Here is a 22693-nt window from a genome sequence, read left to right on the forward strand (position 1 = left end):
GGGATGGATTTTACGCTTAAAAGCGCGCGAGATTATTTCGCTATTTTCGCGCCGGTCCGACGATCTATTCGGCCGAACGCATTGGCATCGCGCGTCGAACACGTGAAAAGTCAGACGCAAATCGGTATAAAAGCGCATGGTAATATTCGCAAAGGCCTATTGCCATCTTGACCAGCGAGCTGTTCAGTCCCGAGTTACCATATTGCTCGCAGGATTTATGCGCGGGGTTCCGTCGGTCAAGACTCGGCTAAATTTGTGTGCCGTGACCTTTACTGTGCACCGGAGTGTACTAACGCGGCCAGGCAGCGAGCGAGCGATAAATCTTATCGGACTCGGGAGCAAGTGGAATGCGTGAGAAAAATTACGAAAGGGATTTCCGCGACTTGGCTTTACTGATGTGCAAGTTGCAGTTCCAGGACGCTACTCTCTAAAAGTCAATCAGTTCGCTGAAAAGAATCAACAGCCACTGATGTACAGTTGTAAGTGTACAACTGCGATTTTCAATGGTATACTCGTAACCGCACGGGGAGAGAATTTTCTCTTGAAATTTACCCTGAAAATCGTGCAATCGTGGGACAACGTGGCGTTTTGAACAACTTTATGAGAGTTTTCCGAAATTTTACCATACATTTTACTAGTAATTAATTATACTTATTATTAGTATACATTTTACTAGTAAAGTGTATGGTAAAAAATCCGAAAACTCATAAAGTTCTTGAAAACGCCACGTTGTTCTACGATTATACGATTCTCAGGATAACTTTTAAGGGAAAATTCTCTTCGCGTGCAAGTCAGTGACTGCACGAAAAAAAAAGAATGTTATATCAACCATAGGTTTGTTTTCTGTTCCTGCACTGGTGAACTAGTGCAGTAAGCTGGAATGAGAAAAATATACTTGTTTTCCTCTAATTTATTGCACTAGTTCACCAGTGTAGCAACAGGAGACAAGCCTCACGTAATTGAAATAAAATAACTGAGGCAACGTCAATATTAATGAGTGAAAAACATCGGATAGTTGTCTTAATAATTTGGACATTTAGTTGAATGCTTAAAGTTAAAATCCATAGCAAATACAACAGAGTGAATTACTTATGATTGGGGCAACCCGCGACATTCACGTTTAATTCAAGCAACCGTATTTTTTTTTAATTCGACAGTATTTTTTCCCGTGTGTTCACTGTTTTCAGTGATAATCCACTGATTGACTTTAGAGAGTGTGACAGAACTATAATTATGCGTTTTAGTAAGGAAGGGGAATACGGCAGCAACATTAAACGATTTTTTCATTAAACGATTTGTTTCGATAAATCTATCCACACAGCAGACAGAGGAAGAGAGCGAGAGCGAGAGCGAGAGAGAGAGAGCGAGAGAGAGAGAGCGAGAGAGAGAGAGAGAGAGAGAGAGGGATTGCAAAGAATATAGAAGAATTAAACGATATCAAATGGGATCAAAATCGTCTGATCCGTTAATCTTATTTAACACGCCCGTCGCAACTTCGTAATCAACGGTCCGTGATAACGCGCTTTGTCTCGCATCGAAAAATTATATTTCTAGCAACGTAACGCGTGATAACAGCGCACAGTGTCGGGATGACCGATGTCGGTATCAAATTGATAAGTGAAGCGAAGTTATACGCTTCGTTCGCGTCACTAATTAAGACCTTCCACAATAATTCCTTTTCCAATACGCGACATCGCCGCTCGCCTCAGATCCGATTATATCTGGAGGTTCGATATGTAACGAAGTAAAAGAGAAAATATCCAGATTATAACGCGTATCCTTCGCGTATATTTTTTTTTAAACGAATTTACAACCGACGTTCTTAAATCCGCGCCGACAACGGCCGTTTCTATTGCACGCATTCTCTCAAATGAATAACATTTCCCTCGTAATTGCAGCTTACGGCATTTATCGAGGAATGCCAAAAATTTATTAAACGATAGATTAAGAGCGTAACTTTCCAGCACAGAATTTATCCGCGACAGAGAGGTGTTTTTCCCAAAATACATATGTATATAACAAAAAAATACATATTCATAGACAGATCTATGCATATTTATCGTGCTCTCTTTGTTTCCTTTTTTTGTCTGTCGATATGCACCCCGCACATTGATTGTGTAGGCTTTTGATTTCAGTGTCTATGAATCCAAGTCCAATTGCTGGCAAAAATGAAACCTTTTAAATCTTTGATACATTATATATACCCGAGTCAAAATTTTGGCCCTATGTTGAACCTTTAACTCTATTATATAGTAGGACTTAAGGCAGTAAAAAAGGTCGTACTGCAAGTACAAAATTTACTCCTGCTTTTAAGACTGGTAGTGTCGGAAATTTTTACTTTTGCCGATTTATTGTAGCATTAAAGTAGGCCCTTTTAAGCAGGAGCTAAAGTAAATTTTTTAAATGAAAGATTCAAGGGAGGAGTAAAAAATATAATGTCATCAAAGTAGATCATTGCTGGTCTATGTAGGTGTATAGATCAGCTAAGTAGGTGTAAATTATCCTTAAAATTGTCAAAATAGTACCAAAATTTTGACTCGGGTATATGATAATAAAAGATTAAAGCATAAAATATTGCCATAATTTTTACGTGTTACGCGAAAACGGCAGCTAAATCGACGAGCTAAGCACGGCACTCATTCTTAAATTCTCCGATAACGTTTTAAAACATTTTGAAACATTGGAAAATTGACAACGCTCCGATGGATGCCGTAAGCTGCAATTTATATTTAATATGTTATTTATGTGCAGTATTTTTTACCAAGCCGTACAAAGATCGGGAAACGGCGGGGCTCTTTCGTTCGGCATTTTTACGAGCGCTTTTATAACTCCGCTCAAACTCGAAGTGAAACGGCAGTGGCGATTGACCGTATTAACTCGCGCTGCACCGTCAAAAGTCATCCGTTCCCGTGCGAGAGGGTTTCCGCGAGGGCGGAGGGCCCGCAAGAAATTCATCGGGAAGTCGGGAATTCCGGTCGCGCGCGAGCACGAAAAGGGCGCATCCCCTTTAAGAGGCCCTTAGGGGAAAGTACAGTGCTTTTGCGGCTTTAACTTAGCAGCGGCGAGTCGTTGACTTGTTGAGTGGTTCATGTCAACGTGACCGGGTCAGAGCCGCGGTCCGATATTCGCCGGAACAGCCGACACGCCACCGAGCGACGCGAGACGATGGGGACGGGTCGGGACCGAGCGCGACGCGCCGTTGACCACCATCGACCTTATACGCCATCAGGATCGCGATACGTCGATCGCACGCCCAGCGTGAAATCCTGTCAGCGCATTAGAATGTGCAGCCAAGCCGTGCCACGCGCACATCCCCGTCGCACTCGAACATCCGTGTGTGTAGGACAGAGATTCTGGATCGATGCTCCGCAGAGATCGGCTGACTTTTCACAAAAAAAAAAAACCTTTAATTCGATTCGATCCCGCCGCTAAATCGCTCGCTCCGGAGGACGTTGTTTGCAGGGTGTACCGCATCAAGCTGGTCGTGCGAGACATTTTTCAAGCGCGTTGATTGGCTGCAGAATAGAAAAGTTGTCGAGTATCCAGAAATTTTCTAGCCTGTAGCCAATCGACACGCTTAAAAAATTTGTCGTACGGCAAATGCAACAGTACCCTCGGTTAGCAAGAGTTCACGTTTGTTCGTTGTGTATAGACGCGTTTCCCGCAGTCGATTTTCGATACGAAAGTAACAAGAGTACCGTCCATCATGTCGTCGCGATAAACTATTGACAACGAAGTAGCGCACGTCGTTAATTGAACAATAAGCTGCGAGCTATTTACCTTGTTTCGAACTTCCGCAATTTATATAGAGTGACTTGATACGGAAAGAGGAAAAAATTGTTAACGTTGTTGCACTAATTACGAAACTTTAACGCGAAATTTAGAGATTTTTTTTATTTCGCAGTTAGAATAATGACTCGTTAACACCGTTGTGTCAACGACTGAAAGTATCGCGGGAGCTTCTCATGATTACAGAAGGAACTCGCAATTGTAGAATTCATTCCTTTTTTCCTACACGTCTCCGCATAGATACGGTACCTTTAAAAAAAGCTTTTCCGTGTCTCTCTCTTCCGTAATATCCGCATTTTCGGAATTACGAGATCTCGTAATTGGGATTTACACCTTTGGGGTTCACGTAAAAAAAAAGAAAAAAAACAGAAACCGTTGTGTTAGGTGAAGAACAAACGCAAGAGAGAAATGCTCAGTTTAGAATAACAGTAAATACAAACAGACATAATGCATATTGTTGCAAGTTTTAACGATTGTAAATTATTATAATTAATTAAAGACACCCGTGTACGGTTCTCTCAACGTGCGGCTTTTATTAGCGGGGAAATTCGCAACCGAGCGAATTAAACTCAATTTGCGAGATCCGAAAATAAGGGGAAACACGTTCAGTCTCACGTCCGTCATTATGTCGATTCACGTAAAAGCAAGAAGAAGCATCCAGTTGAGCGCATTAGTTCGAATTGTGATCATCGATAATGCGTCCGATGCAATTCTCGTTATTGAACGCCCATAAATCAGACTATTTCGAGTTGCACTAATCTAAGGAGAGGAGGCTCGGCGGACGGAAGGAAAGGGTTTTTGTATTACCGTGACCGTCTACCTCGGGCGTTTCTCCGTGCCTTTTTTTTTACTGAGGAATCAAACCTAGTGCGAACGTCATTATTTATCGTTCGCACGGCTGTAAAAAGACGATCGCAGGAAGTGGTCGTGAGAAGTGGCTGCGCGCGAACTTTTGCGTCTCCTGGACGGAACATCCTCAACCCGATTGTACAATTGCGGACAACGTGAGACAACAAGAAAGAGAAAGAGAGAGAAAGAGAAAAAGAGAGAGAGAGAGAGAGAAAATCAAATCGATATATACGTATACATATATCGATTTGATCTTTACATATCGAAAGGGGCGATTGACGTTATTCCTCTTCGAATAATGCACACGAATTTTATACCTTTTCCATGGGGGCTCGACTTTCCACAGTGGTGTCGGCGCCTTTTGTACGTTTCGCTTTTATCACGCACTCACACGTACACGCAGACGCGGCACACGCCAATATATATACACGTACACGTACGCATACACGGGTATACCTTACGTGTGTCATGCCGAAAATGCATTTTCCCGCGGCGCTCCGCGATGCAGTCGGAAGTGGCTTGGCTTTGTGTAAGATAAGCGAGCATAAGTGCGTATGTGCGGCGCATAATATCATTTTACTTTCTTAATCAGGCATATTAATTAATAAGCTCCGTTGAGAAAAAGACTATTAATTGTGATAAGGGGGGTAGGAGCATATGACGATAAAGCGATGTTTGACGATGTGTTTGCAATAAGATGGAACGAAACAGAGCACGTTAGCACGTATCCACGATACACACCAACGATGCGGTATATGTCCGAAATTTAGCTGATAATTAACGCATTAATAATTACTTTGTCATTGAAAAGGGTTACCTTCAGCAACTGAAACGTCTGACATCAAATTAAACATGTCGATATTTATATTGTCAAACAACTAACTATTGTGTTCTGTTTCGTTCCATCTCATTACAAGCGCATTGTCAAACATCGCTTTATCGTCATACGCTCCTATCGCCCTTATCACAATTAATAGTCTTTCTTAATCAGTTTCACTCTACGTAATGCCACTATCTTTCTTATCCTCCCGAGGCAGAGGAACAATATAATTGCGCGAAGACGTTACCCGCGCGTGTACAAGGTGATAAAAAATTGAGCTGTCGATATTCGCGGTGTTGCAGTCTTTACCAAATTTCAAATTGATTCCTTCCAGCAACAATAGAAATACGCAATTTCAATACGAATTTTGTATTAGTATCTAAAAAGTATAATCCTGTTAATCCGGCCTTAGAAACCAGATAGTGCCGGATTCATGGATTTGCCGGATAACTGAAACGTATGGAAAATAGGAGAAATAAATAAAATAGTACAGGGTGGGTCTTTTTATTCTTAACAGGCAAATATTTGACAGGAAAAGTAGTACCTGACTTTCTCACTTGATTTGGTCTCCGGAATATGCTGTTGCAATAGTGTTTCAATTATTGAAAATTTTTGTGCATTGTAACATACTCAAAATTTACATACAACCTGTATACTGCATACCGAACTTGACACGAAATAAGTTATTGTTTAGAAAATAATTTAATATTTGAAGGATGTTTGTCTCTTTGCAGGAAAATGACCAATCGCAGTCGATTATTTAACTGTAAGTGGTCAATTTCTCAAGTTTACATCATGAAATCTCGTAGATGCCGCATAGGGAACCGCGGAAGATCGTAATAATGCCGGATTATTGTACTCTCTAAAAGTCAATCGGCGGATTTTCACTGAAAACAGTGAATAGTCGCTGATTTACAGTTATAAGTATACCACTACGAGTTTCAGTAGTACACTTATCAGAGAGAGGCCTGAGAGCTGCCACAGCCGGGTTTTACATGATCCTCGAATGCGATACGTCCTCTGTGGACATTGGAAAACGTGGACATGAACTACGTAGCCAATGTCCACATTTTGCCAAGCGGGTAACGCAGATTTGCACAATTTTGGGCGCGTCCCGCACTATAGTTAGGTCCTATGCAATGATCTTGTACACGGAGAGAATTTTCTCTTAAAATTTACCCTGAAAATCACGTAACCGTGGGACAACATGGCATTTTCAAGAACTTTATGAGAGTTGTTTGAAATTTTACCATACATTTTACTAGTAAAATGGTAAATTCTCTTCGTGTACAAGATCATTGCATAAAAGAGAATTTTCTCTTATTTATCCTGAAAATCATGTATAATAAATTTGCGATGATTTGACATTTTGGAGAATTTTAGGAGTTTTTAAAATTTTACCATACATTTTACTAGTAAAATGTGTACTAAGTATAATTATTCGTAAAATGTATGGTAAAATTTCAAACCGCTCTCACAAAGTTCTTGAAAATGCCACGTTGTCTCACGAATACATGATTTTCAGGGTAAATTTTAAGAGAAAATTTTCTCCGCGTACTTAAAATAATCTTAAGTATAAGAGTATCGCACGGAACTATAGTACGAAACGCGACTAAATTTTGCAAATCTGCGTTACTTCGATATTATTTAGATATTATTAGCTCACTTGGCAAAATGTGGATATTGGCTACGTAGTTGATGTCCACGTTTTCCAATGTCCACAAAGGTTGTATCATATTCGAGGTTCACTTAACCCTTTGAAGCATAGTGGTAACCCATGTTCCACCTCAACTTCTTTACTTTTTAGCCATTTAATTTCTAGTTAACGCATTTAGGTCGAGTTTTTTGCATTTTTGGGATATCTTAGCAATAAAAGAACATTTTAAAAATTGAGTAGTTTTTAATATTTATTTTAAAAGTTTTATAATATGAAAAATATGAAAGAAAACAGCAATTTATTCGGAAAAATTCATTATTGACCAAGTTTTTTTAAGATTATTTCTTGAAAATTTTGTACAAAGGGCTTTTCGGGTTCGCAGTTTACGAATGTGAGGTCAAATTTTCAAAATTTAAAATGACCGACCCAAAATGGCGGATACAAAGTACGCGAATTTTTTAAGTTTTTCAGCATTTTCTCTTGATTACGGTATTTAGGGACTCATCACGTCCGCGTCGTTAGCTCTGGGTAGTGTCAAGAATGAGTAAATTCTAAGAAATGATCAAATTTCAATTTTGCTTCCGTCATTTCGTGCGCGCTATTTTTTATATTCCATAAGAATCTTCAACCGGAACTTAGATTCCATGGGTCCTACTAATATCTAAATAATGTTTCTTAGCATAGTTGAATTACAGCTGAATGATGTTATTCTTTTAAGTTTTAAATTACGCCATCTTGAATCCGCCATTTTTAATTATGAAAATCCGATAACGGATTCAGCCACCCCAAAAACTCATGTATACAAGTTTGTACAAAGTTTCACAAAAATGGTTCAATAGAAAAGCGTATGCTTGAAAGGGTTGAACCCCGGCCATGACAGCTCTCAGGCTTCGCTCTGTACTTACAACTGCAAATTAGTGACTATTCACTGTTTCCAGTGATAATCCACCGATTGACTTTGAGAAAGTAGTTGTCGGATGATCGAAGGGCCGGTTAGCGAGATTATATACTGTAGTTAAAGAATTAAGAAATATTTAATTCCGGAGATTGAAAGAATTGTGAGGTTCTTCGTTGAGGGCAAGTTAACTTGAAATTTGCTGAAGAACACGCTAATCAGGCACAAAGACGCACCTTGTACACGCTCATCCCCGTTGAACCCTTTGCGCACGAGAGGGAGAGCTTGAACCGTTCGCCGAGAGAGGAAAAACCTTTCGCCGAGTTTAATCTCGTAGTCTTTCAGCAAGTTCCATTGTACGGGGTCTGCGATACTTTCCCGTGGAGGACTGCGACGCGGCGGGAAGATTAAAAGGGGGACGCATCGCGCCGCGGTTGCAGCCAAGCGTTGTACATGCAGTTCACACACTCACACGTACACACGCATACGTCGGCACGCATATATTCCGCAAAGTACACGGAAATCTCATACGCACACTCGGTGTACACGTACAGGCTGTTCCGAAACTGCCAGGCGGGCACCTTGAACCGCTACACGCGTGTCGTTCTCTTGCGCGTGGGTCAAACTGCAGAACACAATGGACATCCAAAATGTGCTCGCGGAAAATGTCGCGTTTAAACGGAACGACCGTACTTGATTGGAGGCGGAAAGTTTAGCTAGCGTCTATTTGTTAGAAGGTGTCGCATCTTAGAGACGTCTCCGCATATTTCTTCCTTAGATGTTCCACCGCGCGAAAGTTTCGGACCATCCCGTAGAGCAGCAGTTTACTCAACACTACACGATCCATTTACACTCTCCCAAAACATAAATATGTATGTTTATATTATTTGTTGGGTGTATGTAAGTGTGCGTTATGCGATAGTAAAAGCAAAGTACCGCAAGCTCGATGTGTTGTTGCGCGTAGGAAAGCGTTAATGTGCTTGCGCGCTAGGAAAGCTTTCTGTCTCTAGAAGGGCTGCAAGTGTGAATGTAACGCAACGAGAGGGGGCAGTAAACGTGTCGCCCGGGACACGGCAGGTGTGAAGAAAGCGTCCTTTACGCCGCGCCCGCGGCGCATCGCCGCGTTTAACGGCTTAACCGGTTTAATAGCCCGGATTTATCGCCGGGATTTGGAGAAAGGACCGGACTGCCAATTTCCGTTTGCCGCCAAACGTCCGATTTACTGCTTGAATTTACTCGTATTACCATCACGCCGCAGTCGACGATAATTACAGGTCGGCGAACACACACGTGGGACACGCGAGACAGCGTTCGTTGTTATATGCACAAGGCATGCCATTGTTTTCGTCAGAATCAGTTATCGCCCTCTCCTTTCAGCTAATGAATATTAATACTGTTAATCTTTTTGAATCCGCGAAATTAGGTCACATCTCTCCGACGTCATCCCTTCTTATTTTTAATGAAAAATATAGTTTCATTTGCAAGAAATGTCCGATAAAAAGGTCCCGTATATTGATATTCCCCGTAGGTTTTGCGAAAAAACCCGCGCGGGACACCACGTTACACACACGGTTTAGGAAAATATGAGAGAGGACGGTATTAAAATTCAGAGTCAAGTAGGTAAGTTTGGCGTTCAAAGGTGTCGCATAAATATGCATAGCAGAGAGCGTATCAATTTGTGCTCCAGCGATATCGTTAGAGAAAAACGTTTGAGTCGATAAAGAGGCTACTGTTTTCCGTCGCTCCAAAGGAGCGCCTCGATTTCACGGGTAGATCGTCACGATCAAAGGGACGGAATTCCGTAAAAGTCGTCGTGTAGTTTTATAGTTTCGCCTACCGAATGCCCAGAGCCACGGAGTAACATGTTATTCGCACAGTCGTTCTTCCAACCAGGTCTACGAAAACTCGGCTTGCCTTGTCCCTCAGGGGGACAATGTCTCCTCAATTTTTAAGCAGCTCTCTCGAGTGGACGTAGGATGCGATATTGTCACGATATCAATAACTCGATGGAATTAGCAGCGCAGCAACGTTCGATCGTAGAAACAAATTTCAGTAAAGCGAAGAAATTATCAAGATTTAATGTTACGTCCACAGTCTCTTAAATCAGATTATATCCTCATTTATTTATTATCGCGCGGAGGGAGAGGGGGGACGCGAAAATATCAAGGTGCAGCACCCCGTGGCACGAGCAAATAAAACGGAAGTAAGAAACGTCCCGATAATCGCGCACTCGACGCTTTAACGTGCCGTGCGCGCTGGAAACGCAGCGGTCTGTCAACGAGTCGAGTTCGGCGGGGTGTGAAAAATCGCGAGGGTTTTCGAGCGCTCCGCTCCCGGGGCCTCCAGTTTTTCCCGCCCCGAATTCGACTCCGCGAGTCTTTCTTTTCCGCAGCGGAAAATAGGTCGCGGTTAAGCGGCGAGCGCCGCGCATTGCACCTCGCGTCATGATTTATGCACGCCCGGCGTTTCCGGGGGCGCGTCCTCTCCGCATAGAGGCGCCCGCAGACCCGACTCGGTTACCTCGGAGCGATCATAGCGAGATTTATCTTTGTTAAAGCGTCACTCCCGCTTAAATAACGACGATGTCGCGGAGACGTCCTCGACCGATCCGTTGCCTTTACGTGCCCTCTTCCACTTTACGGTCGAGTCGTCTGCGGCGGTTAAAGCGAAATTTTATTGCGACCTGCGTACACTTGGCGGCGAAGTGGCACTGCCGCCTGTTTAATGTCGGCTTAGCTAAGCAGCTGTGCGTCGTCCGGAAGTACTTTGCGTTTCACGGTTTACAGCTATTGTCCGTAAAACGACGTTCTACCGCGCGATCGGAGCGTGATCGATGGACAATGGAAATTGTGGATTATTCTCCCGGAAAAACAGATGCCAGAATTTTTCTCCAAATTTCGAAAGAGCTTCTTTGAGATATCGGTTCGTTCCATGTTTCGATTAAGTGCACCCTCAGAAAAGATTTCTGTTAGCAAGACAAAAAATATTCTTAACGCATTTATATTTCTCACAACCTCATTAGTATAAAAATAAGACAATATCAAAATAAAATCAATAATTCTTATTCTCCTTCGTCGAATTAAAAATCTATATTGAGACAAGAGTAACTTATATAAATGTAAGTTTGTACATTCTGGTGTTTAGAATCCCTCCATCTTACAACGTGCGAAGTTGGCACTACAATATTAGACAGAAGACGATACATACTATAATTTTATTCTAGATTTTAGAATTTGTTATTTAAGATTAAAATACTCCTTTCTCTATAATAAATATGATTGGTGCTATATCGATTCCATTTTATGATACATTCAAGTGTAATAGCATTGGATCCGGAAATTTTCTGTGGGTGTGTACTTGAATTAAATATAATCTGAATGAAACGTCGAAATTTTTAAACTGACACGATATTGGGAAAATTATTATTAGTTTTAGCTTAGCGTCAAGTATCGGTAATTCCGAGAAAACGGACGATTTCCTGAACGTCCTACGTAATGTAATTTTACCTTTCCTCGAATTGCGTATACATTCGACGAGCTGTAAAAACGTGATCTTTTCGTTTTGCAAATATTACACCAGAATCTCCAGGAAATGGCACTCGGAAACCGCGATGGAAGAAAGTCATCCCCGCGGAGTGAAAACAAGATTTTGTTTTTCTTTCTTAAAAAAACGCGAGTGCAACAGATTGAATATTATGGAAACGCGGGAATAATTCCGCGCGCGCTTTTGTTTGGCCGAGAAACTTTCAGGCTAAGAAATCTGACTGGAAATCAGCTAACTCGTTAGCAAGTTCGCTGATGTCTACGAAAAAAGTTTCGTTCCGCCGCGACTGAAATTGTCCCATCTTTTCGAAAGAATTCTATTCGGCGGAACTCGTTTTCTCACAACGAATTAAGTCACTTTCTCGCCTTTCGTCAGAAGTAATCGAAAAATACCTATATCTCTCTGATATTACGCTATCGACATTTAATTTAAAAAAAAACACAACTTTGTCGGAAATTCCCTCGGAAAGGAGCTTCTCGTGTATCCGCAAGATTCTCTTTAACACGCTCATCCACTTCTCAAGGTCTGTGTTCACGATGCTAGAACTTGGTCCATGTTCTAGTTTCGAGAAATGTGTAGCCAATGAACTCGCAGCTATTCCATAAAAGCGGCAAGTTAATTGGCCACACATTTTTCGGAACTAAAACTTGGAGAACCAAGTTCTAGCACCGTGGACACAGGCCTTTAAAAACGCGCCGTCTTCCGGGATAATCTTCACGTCTTATGTCCGGTTTCACCAACATTGTTTAACTTTAAGCTTAACTTAATTCGTTCTTATCTCTTTTCAACTTTTACTTTAGAAGGAGTCAAACATGAATTAAACCAAGATTAAACTTAAGCGACGTTTGGTGAAACCGGGCCTTAATCGCGTACGAAAATCGGCCGAAAGAACAAAATGGCTCACAAGTCGATTGCCCAAGTTGGATGATTCGGAATAACGGGCGTCCCATGCACGCGCGAGCGCGCCCGAGAAAAAGAAAATGATTGATTTCGCGAGTCGGGGTTGCCTAACGAGGATTACGCATGCATACACAACAGGAGCGAGGGGGACAGCCGAGGCGAGCTCGGGCCGCAAGCTCGGTCTCCGCGAGCTCACCCCACACGAATTTGCCGCAATCTCGGGACCACACGGCGCTCACCCCGGGTGCAGGTGCTCACGATCTAATCTGATTCGCACACGGGCCCGCGTTCGGGTCGCCGACCCACACCCAGCACAATTAGGCGGACTATAGAAACGCGCATCCGTCGAAGCTACGGCTTAGTGCCCCGTAGATAAAGCCACCCCCTATTCTCCGCGGGCTATACGTGCCGCGCTCGGCGATGTGCATCGCCACGTTATCTCCCCGGGGGACGGCGTTTAAATGTCGCTCGGGGAAAATTGCCGCAGGGGAAAAGAGGCTATATGCGACAAATCTTCCCGGGAGAATCTTGTCCGAGCGAGTCAAACACTTGCCGAACATGTGACTCAGCTTGCAATTAATATAAAATCAATATCATTGATATGAGCGTATTAATTCGTGTTAATTATATTTGTATCGTGTTAATTACGTGTGTCGCATTAATTATATTTGCATCACTATTTCGATAACGTTTTTGATTGAACAGTGTTATGAGCCTTTGCTTGCATGGAAAAGGAAAAGTCTCTCGACTGGCAGATACGTAGGTATTCTTTTTTTTTATATTATAAACGTTATCTCTTCACTATATTTGATTATCTTCGAAGTAAGAATTTGTATGTGTGCTTTTTAAGGATGTCTCGATCAATTTTTATCTCTCTTATTTCAGATCTTTAAACTAATTTTTATAAAGTTGGAATTAAACAACTAGCGAATAGGATACGTCAAACTTACACGTTTTCGATACATATCGAATGAGCCTCTTATTGGAATGTTTAATTATTTCCGATCGAGTTAGCAAGAAACGCTGTGGCGTCTCGCGCCAAGTATATTTTATTGATAAAGTACATCCGCGAGACCTTACGGCATATCCTTTACAGAATTAAGAATACTTTTCTGGAAATAAATCGTTATTCTTTTTAAATGAGTCAGTGTTATCGAAAAATACAAATATCGGAGGAGAGTATAGATTTTTTCTGATTATAATGATATCGCGACGGTGCGGACAAATGCGCTTGATGCAAGAATTTCTTTGACGAATATATGCATGCGTTTCTCTCTTTTCAATTTACGTCATTCAAATACGATGACATCCTTGTCATCGCCATCCCCTTCGCAATATTCCAAGAATTTTGTTGCCGTAAGAAGCAACGAACTCTTACACCGATTATAGAAAATTCTTTCTACTAATTCCCTCTTTATACGTAAAAACTTAGTTTGGTTATTAAATAACTTGCGAATCGCAAAACTTTCAGCGTTCTGCACGAGCAAATTGACTAGACATTCTATTTAAAATTAAATTGTTCATTCGCAAAGCAAAAGGTTTGCGCGATGCCGTTTGAAAAAATACTGCAGTTACAAAATTAAACTTTAAATTAAGTAACACGGTGAATTTCAACGCTGCATCCCGTTAAACTTGCTCGTCGAAATTGTTTCGCTCCTCTTGAATCAATCTATGATTGACAAAACGGTCCCCGCGTAATGCTGATTGAGAAATTGTCGCGACCAATTATCGAGACCACGTGAATAACATGAAAATTCAACGCGTATCCAATCAGGATAAGCACGTCTCTCGCTATCGATGTAACTTTGTGGACCGACTTGTCCGTGAGGATAACGAATAATAATGTTATTTGCAATCAAGCGCAATCAGCTCCGAGAGTTAATCCAATCCGGGGCTAAGCTAATCTATTCGGTCAATTTGCATTGCAACGGCTAAACTCCCGAAGTCTCGTCCGGTATTTTATAAGGTGGCCCGCGAGTAACCCGCAAGATATGTATTTAGATTTGTGCACGGATTGTATGCGTTAAAGCATGTGTAAGTAGAGACAGTTACTTGCGGGATACCGTGTGAAATATGAGACGAGATTTTAAGGCCGGAGTCCTTGCGAACCCAGTCGGGTATTCCAGTGTTTATGAATTCAGCAAGGAATATCCAAGTCGGCTTCAGCGCCTGTAAAAATCAGATTGAAAAATATTTCGACCACGTTTGGTCAACAAGAGAGAAACTCCGAAAATATTCCCGTCACTTTCAGTTAACAGATGCAAATCTGGGCGTATTCATTCGCAATCGATAAATGCAAATTCGAAGATACCGTGCCAGTTTTAGTCGTCGCTACGTCAGTGCTCGAAATATCTTAATTATTTTTAAAAATTTGATGACTAAAATCTCCTCAATTACTTTTAAGAAAGTTACGTCCAGTTACTTTCGGCGACAACACGTCAAATCCAAGAATATTCCACTCGGTTTTAGCATCGCTATCGCAGTTTTGACCATTCGACAGTGTGTGTATATCCCGTTTTGTGCAATCGATGCACGATGATGCCGCTTTTATCGGGGAAACATGGCGCCTGTTACTGATCGAATCGTTATCTTCTATCCTCGATAGAAGACCGATGACGAGCGTTTAGCATCCGCGAGAGTTTTCCGCAATGTAAAATGTGGGTCGCTCGATAATTGCCAACGATCGGGCGACGCTGTTCCAACGTAGAATTCATTAGCCCGATTTATCTTGATCTCCTGCTTCTCCGGGGTGCTATTTCCGGTAAGGCCACTTCCCCCTTTGCGCGGATGATACACGAGCAACATTCTCGATTACATAAACGAGAGGTCACGGGCTTGATAGGCGTGAGAGACGGAAACGAAATTTACAGGAAACCCACGAGGACACTTGAGATAAATCTTTGAAGCCAGTTGCAGTGCAAAATTACTCACAATCGGAGCTAACTTTAATTCATTACATTTTCCTCCTCGTGTCGTAAATGGCACTGTTATATCCAGAAAGAAATAACGGGTTGTTAAACTAGGCTTATCTAATCTTCGGATACAATCCAGTCCTTTTTGATGCAATTGATTTAAAAACACTTTTTTACTTGCTTCGAACTAGGCTTATCTAATCCTCGGACACAATCCAGTTTTTCTTGATGCAATTGATTTAAAAAAAGATGTTTTAAATTGTTTCAAACTAGGCTTATCTAATATTCGGACGCAATCTAGTCTTTCTTGACGCAATTAATTAAAAAATTTTTTTTTTATTTTTCGAATATTTTTTCAACTTTTTCTCTCGTATTCTTCCTCGCGAAATGTTTGCACTACCATTCGCGACTTCTCGGTTGGCAATTCCTACACGGTGTGAAATATATTCAAATTAGCAATTGCGCCGTACAGAGAAAAAGCAGGATAAACGCGTAACAGCGTTGTTCCACATGGACGTATCGTCTTCCCGAGTTTCGCTTTTTCCCGTCCCTCTCATTAAGTTCCTCCATTTTAGTGCTTGTCAGTGTCAACATCAGGTGCGGCGAAGCTTTTTCAGAAGTTAATCCTCGACGGCTTATTCGAAGACGTGGCGTAATTTCTCTTATCGCGTTTTGTTCAATGTTGCCCTTTCCTTTACCGTGCGTTTAAAAAGCGCGAACATCAATAGATTATATCAATTGCTTTCAAGATATATAAATATAATTTTAATATTTATTATAATTTATTATAAATAAATTTATTGCTTTTTATGGATTACTTGATGAATGAATGAATGCGTTAACAGTGCGCGAACTCAACTGTTAGTCACTGATCTCGTAATAAAAGATATAAAAAGGTGAAAGGGAGAGATATTTTTGAGAAGTGCACGTAATGGAATTTTTTAACTCGATACAAGTGTTTCCAAGGGTCCAACTATTACCACTTTGGTGCCATCGCGACTTTGTCTCAAATATAAAACTATCTCCTCGTGAAATTCGATTAATCCGTCGAGTTTGTCAAAACTTGGAGATCAACGTTGACGAGCCTTATTCGACGCAACGACTTTTTTTTATCGCTCGATAAATAAATCTTTTTTTCGTTCGTCGCGATAACCATCGCGACAAGATAAATGAATCGCGTTTGCGACGATGACAAAAAATCGTATTTGAGGGCGATTCGACTGCCGCTCCGCACTCGACAAAGAATTGTTTCTATTTGCTTAAAAACACTACGCTTAAAAATTTTTATTTAAAAAAAAATAGAAAAGCGAATAGAATAGCGTCGAGAAATTGTGTCGGAATGTGCTAGCGGAATACTCATTTTACTCATTTCTGGAAACGGTCATTTATTTTCTGCGCTTCATGCCCGCGGATTAAATCAGAACTGGAAAGGTTCGTATTTTGGGTCGCCTGTGCAGCGAAACGAAAGCACAAAACGCAGTTATGAAAGCTCGAGTTCACGCTTGCAGAAACGGGGGCGTTTGCCGGATAGTATTATGCAAACTATGATTTCATTCGGTTGCAAACACGTGGAATTTATGCGCCGGCTAATATCATGCAAACCACTTTGCACGGCCTGTGCGTCGTCCACTCAAGAGACTCCCGTACGAATGTCGCGAGAGTTCCGCAGCTGTTAGATTTTTCAGATTATCGTCAACTTTCGTATACCGTGTCCTTTTCCGGCGACATGTAGCATCAGCAACTTCTACAAGAGAATTGAAATGTTGATAATATAAATGGAGCACGTTATTTCTGACATTAACACGTCCGACAGATTTTAAGAAATTCCGCGTCGCAGCTTTGGTAGCAAACTGTAAGTGAACAAGAACGTCAAAATTATAAAATAAATTGTTCTAAAGTACAAGTTACAATAAACTTACTTGTCAATGGAAACTGGACTTTAAAGCATTTAATTACTTGGATGATGCCGATATTGCAACTATTTGGAGTTTAAATAAAACGGATAATCAATTTGTGTACGTTGTACTTAAGAAATTGGATCCGCCTCGTTTATATTTTTAACGCTTGGAGGGTTTGCGTTCCTGAAATCGCATTGACGTAATCTTCAAGATTGTAGACAAAGAATGAAACACGAAATTAAGTCTATTCGGAATGAGTCACGTTTGTTCTAGGGGAAAGCGATTTCCTCATAAAATGAGAATTTCACGAATCTCAAGTTTCATTTCGCACACCTCGCAAATCTTGCGATTATTCATCTTACGCTGCGGTCCGTTCCTTCGCGAATCCTTGTTTCAATTACTCGCCGTGCGGCCAACTTTCGGAGATAATTAAAGATCTCCGTTGTCCGAGTCTCTCGATGAAGCGCGCAAGAAAAAGGGACAAGGACGAAACGATCGTGGGGGGGGGGGAAGAGGGGGGAAAAGGACGACAATCGCAGCATCCATCATCCGTCGGCCGCAATTCATCATACGCTGTTCCGCAAGCGGCGTACCGATAGCTAATGACAAAAAATCACTGTCCCACGAAATCGATTCGTCCGTCCATCGTGACTTCTTCGCCGACGTCAAGTGCGCCGACAAAAAGCAAAACGGGTCCGAAGAAATGCAATTAGTCGACTCGACGTGGACGCATCGAAATTACTTGGTCCGCATTCCTTCCGTTTAAATGGTGACGCGTAAAAAGAAAAAGGGCGGACAGAAATACGAGAGAACTTGAGTAAGGGCAATCGCTGTCTCTCACAATGTTATTCGCCCCCCCCCCCCCACCCTCCGGTTACGGTAGAGCTTTTTATTAAAGAAAAAATATTTTAAGAACGCGACGTACACGTCCAAATATTTGCCGACGTTCGTCTCTATGCCGGATTGTCAATTGCAGAAAAAAAAAGAGAGGAAAGACGGGCAAAAGTACGGGCGAAGATAAGGTTTTATTGATCTTGATTCAGCTTTTATGAAGAAGGGAGGAGAATATCTCGCAAATGAATTCCTTTTGACGATCGGAACCGGAGTGTACTTTCTATTTACCTATTGCCAACATCCGTTGTACTCGCGATGCTAAATTTTTTCTTGTTCTCAATCACGAAAGTGGTCTCAATTAAAATGCATCGCGATACGAAGTACTGATCGAGCGGAACGCACGCGAGGGAAAACCGGCAAGTATTTCAGAATGTTAAGTGGCTGCGCGCTCGCTCGCACGCGGCCACAAAGTGCAATTTAACCGTCCACCGATGCGAGGGCCCGTGCACTCCTCATTGTGAATACAGCAACCCCGTACCGCCTTTCGCCGTCATTTCCCTCACATATCTTCCCTCGCCGTGTCTAGACACCGTAAGCCCGGCTATCTAAACCGCCTCATCGAATCACCCTTTCAACCCACCCTCCATCACATCAAGCTCGCCTCTATCGCATCAAAAGATCAACACTGATCTTTCGATCGGCAAAGCCCCTGTTCTCGAGGTTCGTGCGCCATGCGAGAGGTCGATTTTCGCGAAGCGATAAATTAAAAAAAGAACCTATACATATATTGAAAATTGTTGAAGTTTCGCCGTGTTTGAAGACCAAAAGGAACGAAAACAAACCGGTATTTTCGTTTCCTCCGGCGAAATGTAGGTGAAGTTAAAATTGTTTTCGCGATCGATCATATACGCGGTATAACAAGTGCAATAGACGACGGTGCAATAAGTGGAGCGCGTGAAGCTATCGCGACTACCTCAGTGAAGCAATCTCCAACGTATCGGCAATGGCCAGCTGTCCTCAGCGGCGATCCTTCCGTGAAAGGATTCGCAACGGTGTCGTCGTCTCCGCCGCAAAGTCAATAAAGAAGCTGCCACGGGGCGTGCCGTTACTTCTGCGAGTATTCTTTAACATCCGCGCCAGCATTTACGACGGAGATTATGCGAGAGTGCTTTCCTTTTTACGTCAGTCGCCAAGTGCGCTGTAAATTTTGCAACATTCTCGATCTCGGCGCGATCAAAAAGGAGTTCGAGAAGCGTCAACTGCGTCCCGTTTGACCGACGTTACGTCGCCGTAGCTATTTGTACCAGTCGATTCCTCCTCCGAACTTGCAGCTTTGACAATGAGGAATTCTTCCGGCGGCATTCATCACCGTTTAAAAAGTACGCGCGTCCCTCGTCCTTTGTGTAACTTACGTCTCCCCGTCTGTTCTTCTTCCCGAGTCGCGAGGAAACGTTCACAAATCGTCAGGCTCCTATCGGGGCTTCCACCTCCCTTTGTACGTCAGTTAGTCTGAAACAAACGCAGTTTGGAAAAGTGCCACGGGGAACTCTTTATTTCTTTTTCGAAAAGTCCGAGTAGAAAAGCTGCGAAGATAATACATACATCATTGTACTATAATGAAATCTTTCTTCGCAACGTTTCTTCGTGTTTTAATCTTGCCGCGATTTCAGACATTTATAATTTCTGATGAAAAATGAGGACGTATGGGAATATAATTTTCTTACACTTGAAGCAATTATTATAGTTACAATCTGTACATTAAATTAATTTATTTACAAAGCGTATCTTGTTACGAAGACAGCATTTAAAATGCAGGGGGAAAATATGAGCTACATAGATAAACGTATGAGAATACGATTTTCCTACACTTGTAGCAATTATTAGAGTGCTAGTAATTATGTAGGTTACAATCGGTACATTAAATTAATTTATTTACAAAGCATATCTTGTTACGAAGCCGGCATTTAAAATACAGGGGAGAAATATGAGCTACATAGATAAACGTATAAAATATAACGATAAATGAATGATAATTGTAATAAAGTGATATCGCGGGAGAGAGAGTAGGTGCTGTAAATTTTCTTCGTGGAACGGAGGAGTAAATTGGCGAGATAAATGCGGAGCGGGTGAATCACACGTAACGATTACGAGACGTGCAAGATAACGCAATTTTTAGAGAAAAGGGATTGCGCGACGTGCCTGGACTGATAACGCATATTCTTTAAATTCCGTTTCCGTCCGGCTACCCGCGAGATTAATGTGGCGGCCTGTCTACACTTCAAAGGATCCTTAGCGAAGTTTCGCCGAGATCAGATGGTGCGGTGCCCCGTACACGCCGTCTTTAATTAATTCCGTCCGCAGCACCTCGATTTCGCGCGAACCTAATTGAAATGTTATTCCATGGCAGGTGCGAAGTACGCGCGTTCCCGAGTATAATTCTCGCTTTAGCAGAATTTCAAGCAATACATCTGCATAATTGGGTTCAGAGTCTTTGAATATGTTATCTGCGTAGCGAGATAAGTTGTTTTCAGACCAATTTTTAATCGAAAACTTATAAGCACGGCGTTTCATCCTCGCTAATTTATCTCACGACGATTGAATTTAATCTCGAGAATCGAGCCTTTCTTATCGGAGCGGACAATTATCAGATTTAAGGAAAACTGGGTCGTGTAGAAAATCACAAATCTACTCGGGCTTTTGTAGCCCGTTTAGCTTTTTCGCAATTTCATAAATCGATAAAGAATCGGAAAGGAGAAATATGAGTTTGATTAGTTTCCTTCACAACTGCTTTCGTTAAATAAACTCGAAACTTTATTTTTAAAGACGAATGGCCCCTTGAAATAGATTTATAACAAAATTGCGCTCTCGGCGAAACGGGACGAACGTGATTTATAATACCACGGCCCTCTCTCTCTCTTTCTCTCTCTCTCTCTCTCTCTGTCGTCACAAAAGCCGACTGGCTCGTCAGATTTCGGGGCAATTCGGGGCGATTGCGTCCTTCGGAACCGCGATCACCGGCGCGGCGCTGCATCGAAATTGTTTGCCGGCTTTAATCTCGCCCCGCAGCAGTGACAAAGTATCGTCCGCAAGTGCACCGTTACTCGAATCACCGGAGATGCGTCTGCCCGAGGTATTTCACGGTAATACCGCTGCAGCGAGCGATCGCCTGGGCCAATGGTTAGACACTTACGTAACATTAAAGCCGCCGCTGGCTTTAATCTTGCTGCATGTCGCTCGAATGGCTTCACAGAAGACAATGTTAGAAACTTAACGGCGAAATTATTCCCGACGAGGCAATTATGCTATTTGCGCATCTCGGGGAAGTTGGCTCCACAATAGTTGTTGTCATAATCGTAGCACACGGCGGCAAATTTTACAGATCGCGGATTGCACGTCCATACAAATTTAGCTGTACAAGTTGGCAGCAAGTTGCAATTGTACGTCTTTCCCGGGAATAAGTTCAGTTTTGCAGAATAAAAATTTCGCGGGGGACTTGAACAACCGACGTCACCTCCGACTCATTGTCGTGGGAGCAAAGCGAAGTGACGGTATTAGAGATAGTCACGCGGGCTCGCGTAATATCTCCGGGGAAAAAAGTAGTTACGATTATTATAAATTGGGGAGGATATAGTCTCAGATTTACGAGAGCGAATTTTTCTCCTGGGCAAGGATTTCCGTCGATCTCCGTTTGCCGAGCTACACGAAGCTTCTACGCGGCGGTCTACAGGTCAGAAGTCGCTGTGAATGATTCTAAAAGCATATATTTACACCGAAAAAAACGCGGCTGAATGGGACATCTCGTTAGCGTTAGGTGCATAGCTGTCATAGCCTTGAATTGACGAGTGAGACCGAATCGAGTGCGCTAGTCTGGTTTCTTTCTTTGACTGCGTGTTCCTTTTACTCTGCAATGTGGTGCACACATAGATATCGATATGTATATAAAGGCGATACTCCGCTGATCTAGTTGCTGCTCTAGAGTGTCCTGTTGTTGCGGACCACCACAGTCGACGCTCCGTTTTTTCATTCCTTGACAATTAGCCTCCCTCTGCGCTTCTGCGAACACCAAGTGCATCTCAAGACATGCACTGAAAGTTTATTTCAGAATTATTATTGTTCGTAATTAAGCAGTTAACCGCGAGCGTGCAGTCGCAGGCCGAATACACTCGCTGAATCCCTCTTTAAGATTTCGGGAAACGATGGGGAAATACAATGTTGCAATCCCTGGCATCCTGTTTACACGTTTACACAATGTGACAGCTTCACTAGCCCTCCGACTGCACGCTCGTTCGTCAGAGATGAATTACGTGGGCATGGAGTTCGAACGTTTCAACGACGGCGAGCTTTTTACGCGCGCGAGCTTAATGCCAGTCGCTTTTTCTGTCACCTAGGTCGATCTAAGACACATGGACGAAAAATCGGGGAGCAACGTGGTGGACGTGGGAGTTGACCTATCCGAATTCTACATGTCGGTAGAATGGGATATTTTAGAAGTGCCTGCAGTTCGGTAAGTGTCCCTTAGTTTCCTAAGTGTCCCCCATCTTACTTGACCCTCAAATACAGAGATGTTGATACGTCGCTGTTTGCATTTTAGTAAAG

At 42.3% G+C, this 22693-nt stretch overlaps 1 protein-coding gene across 2 annotated transcripts in view; it reads left to right on the plus strand.

Annotated features, from left to right (window-relative positions):
• Window positions 1-22693, plus strand: part of LOC105569860 (acetylcholine receptor subunit alpha-like) — a 191924-nt gene that overhangs the window by 119080 nt on the left and 50151 nt on the right. For both annotated transcript variants that reach the window (XM_012026637.1, XM_012026638.1), the window contains one exon: window positions 22486-22601. In XM_012026637.1, the coding sequence (XP_011882027.1) occupies window positions 22486-22601 (116 nt within the window). The remainder of the gene's footprint in view (window positions 1-22485; window positions 22602-22693) is intronic.

The sequence above is a fragment of the Vollenhovia emeryi genome, unplaced genomic scaffold, assembly GCF_000949405.1.
Source record: "Vollenhovia emeryi isolate VEMERY1.0 unplaced genomic scaffold, V.emery_V1.0 DF939122.1, whole genome shotgun sequence".
NCBI classification, from domain to species: domain Eukaryota; kingdom Metazoa; phylum Arthropoda; class Insecta; order Hymenoptera; family Formicidae; genus Vollenhovia; species Vollenhovia emeryi.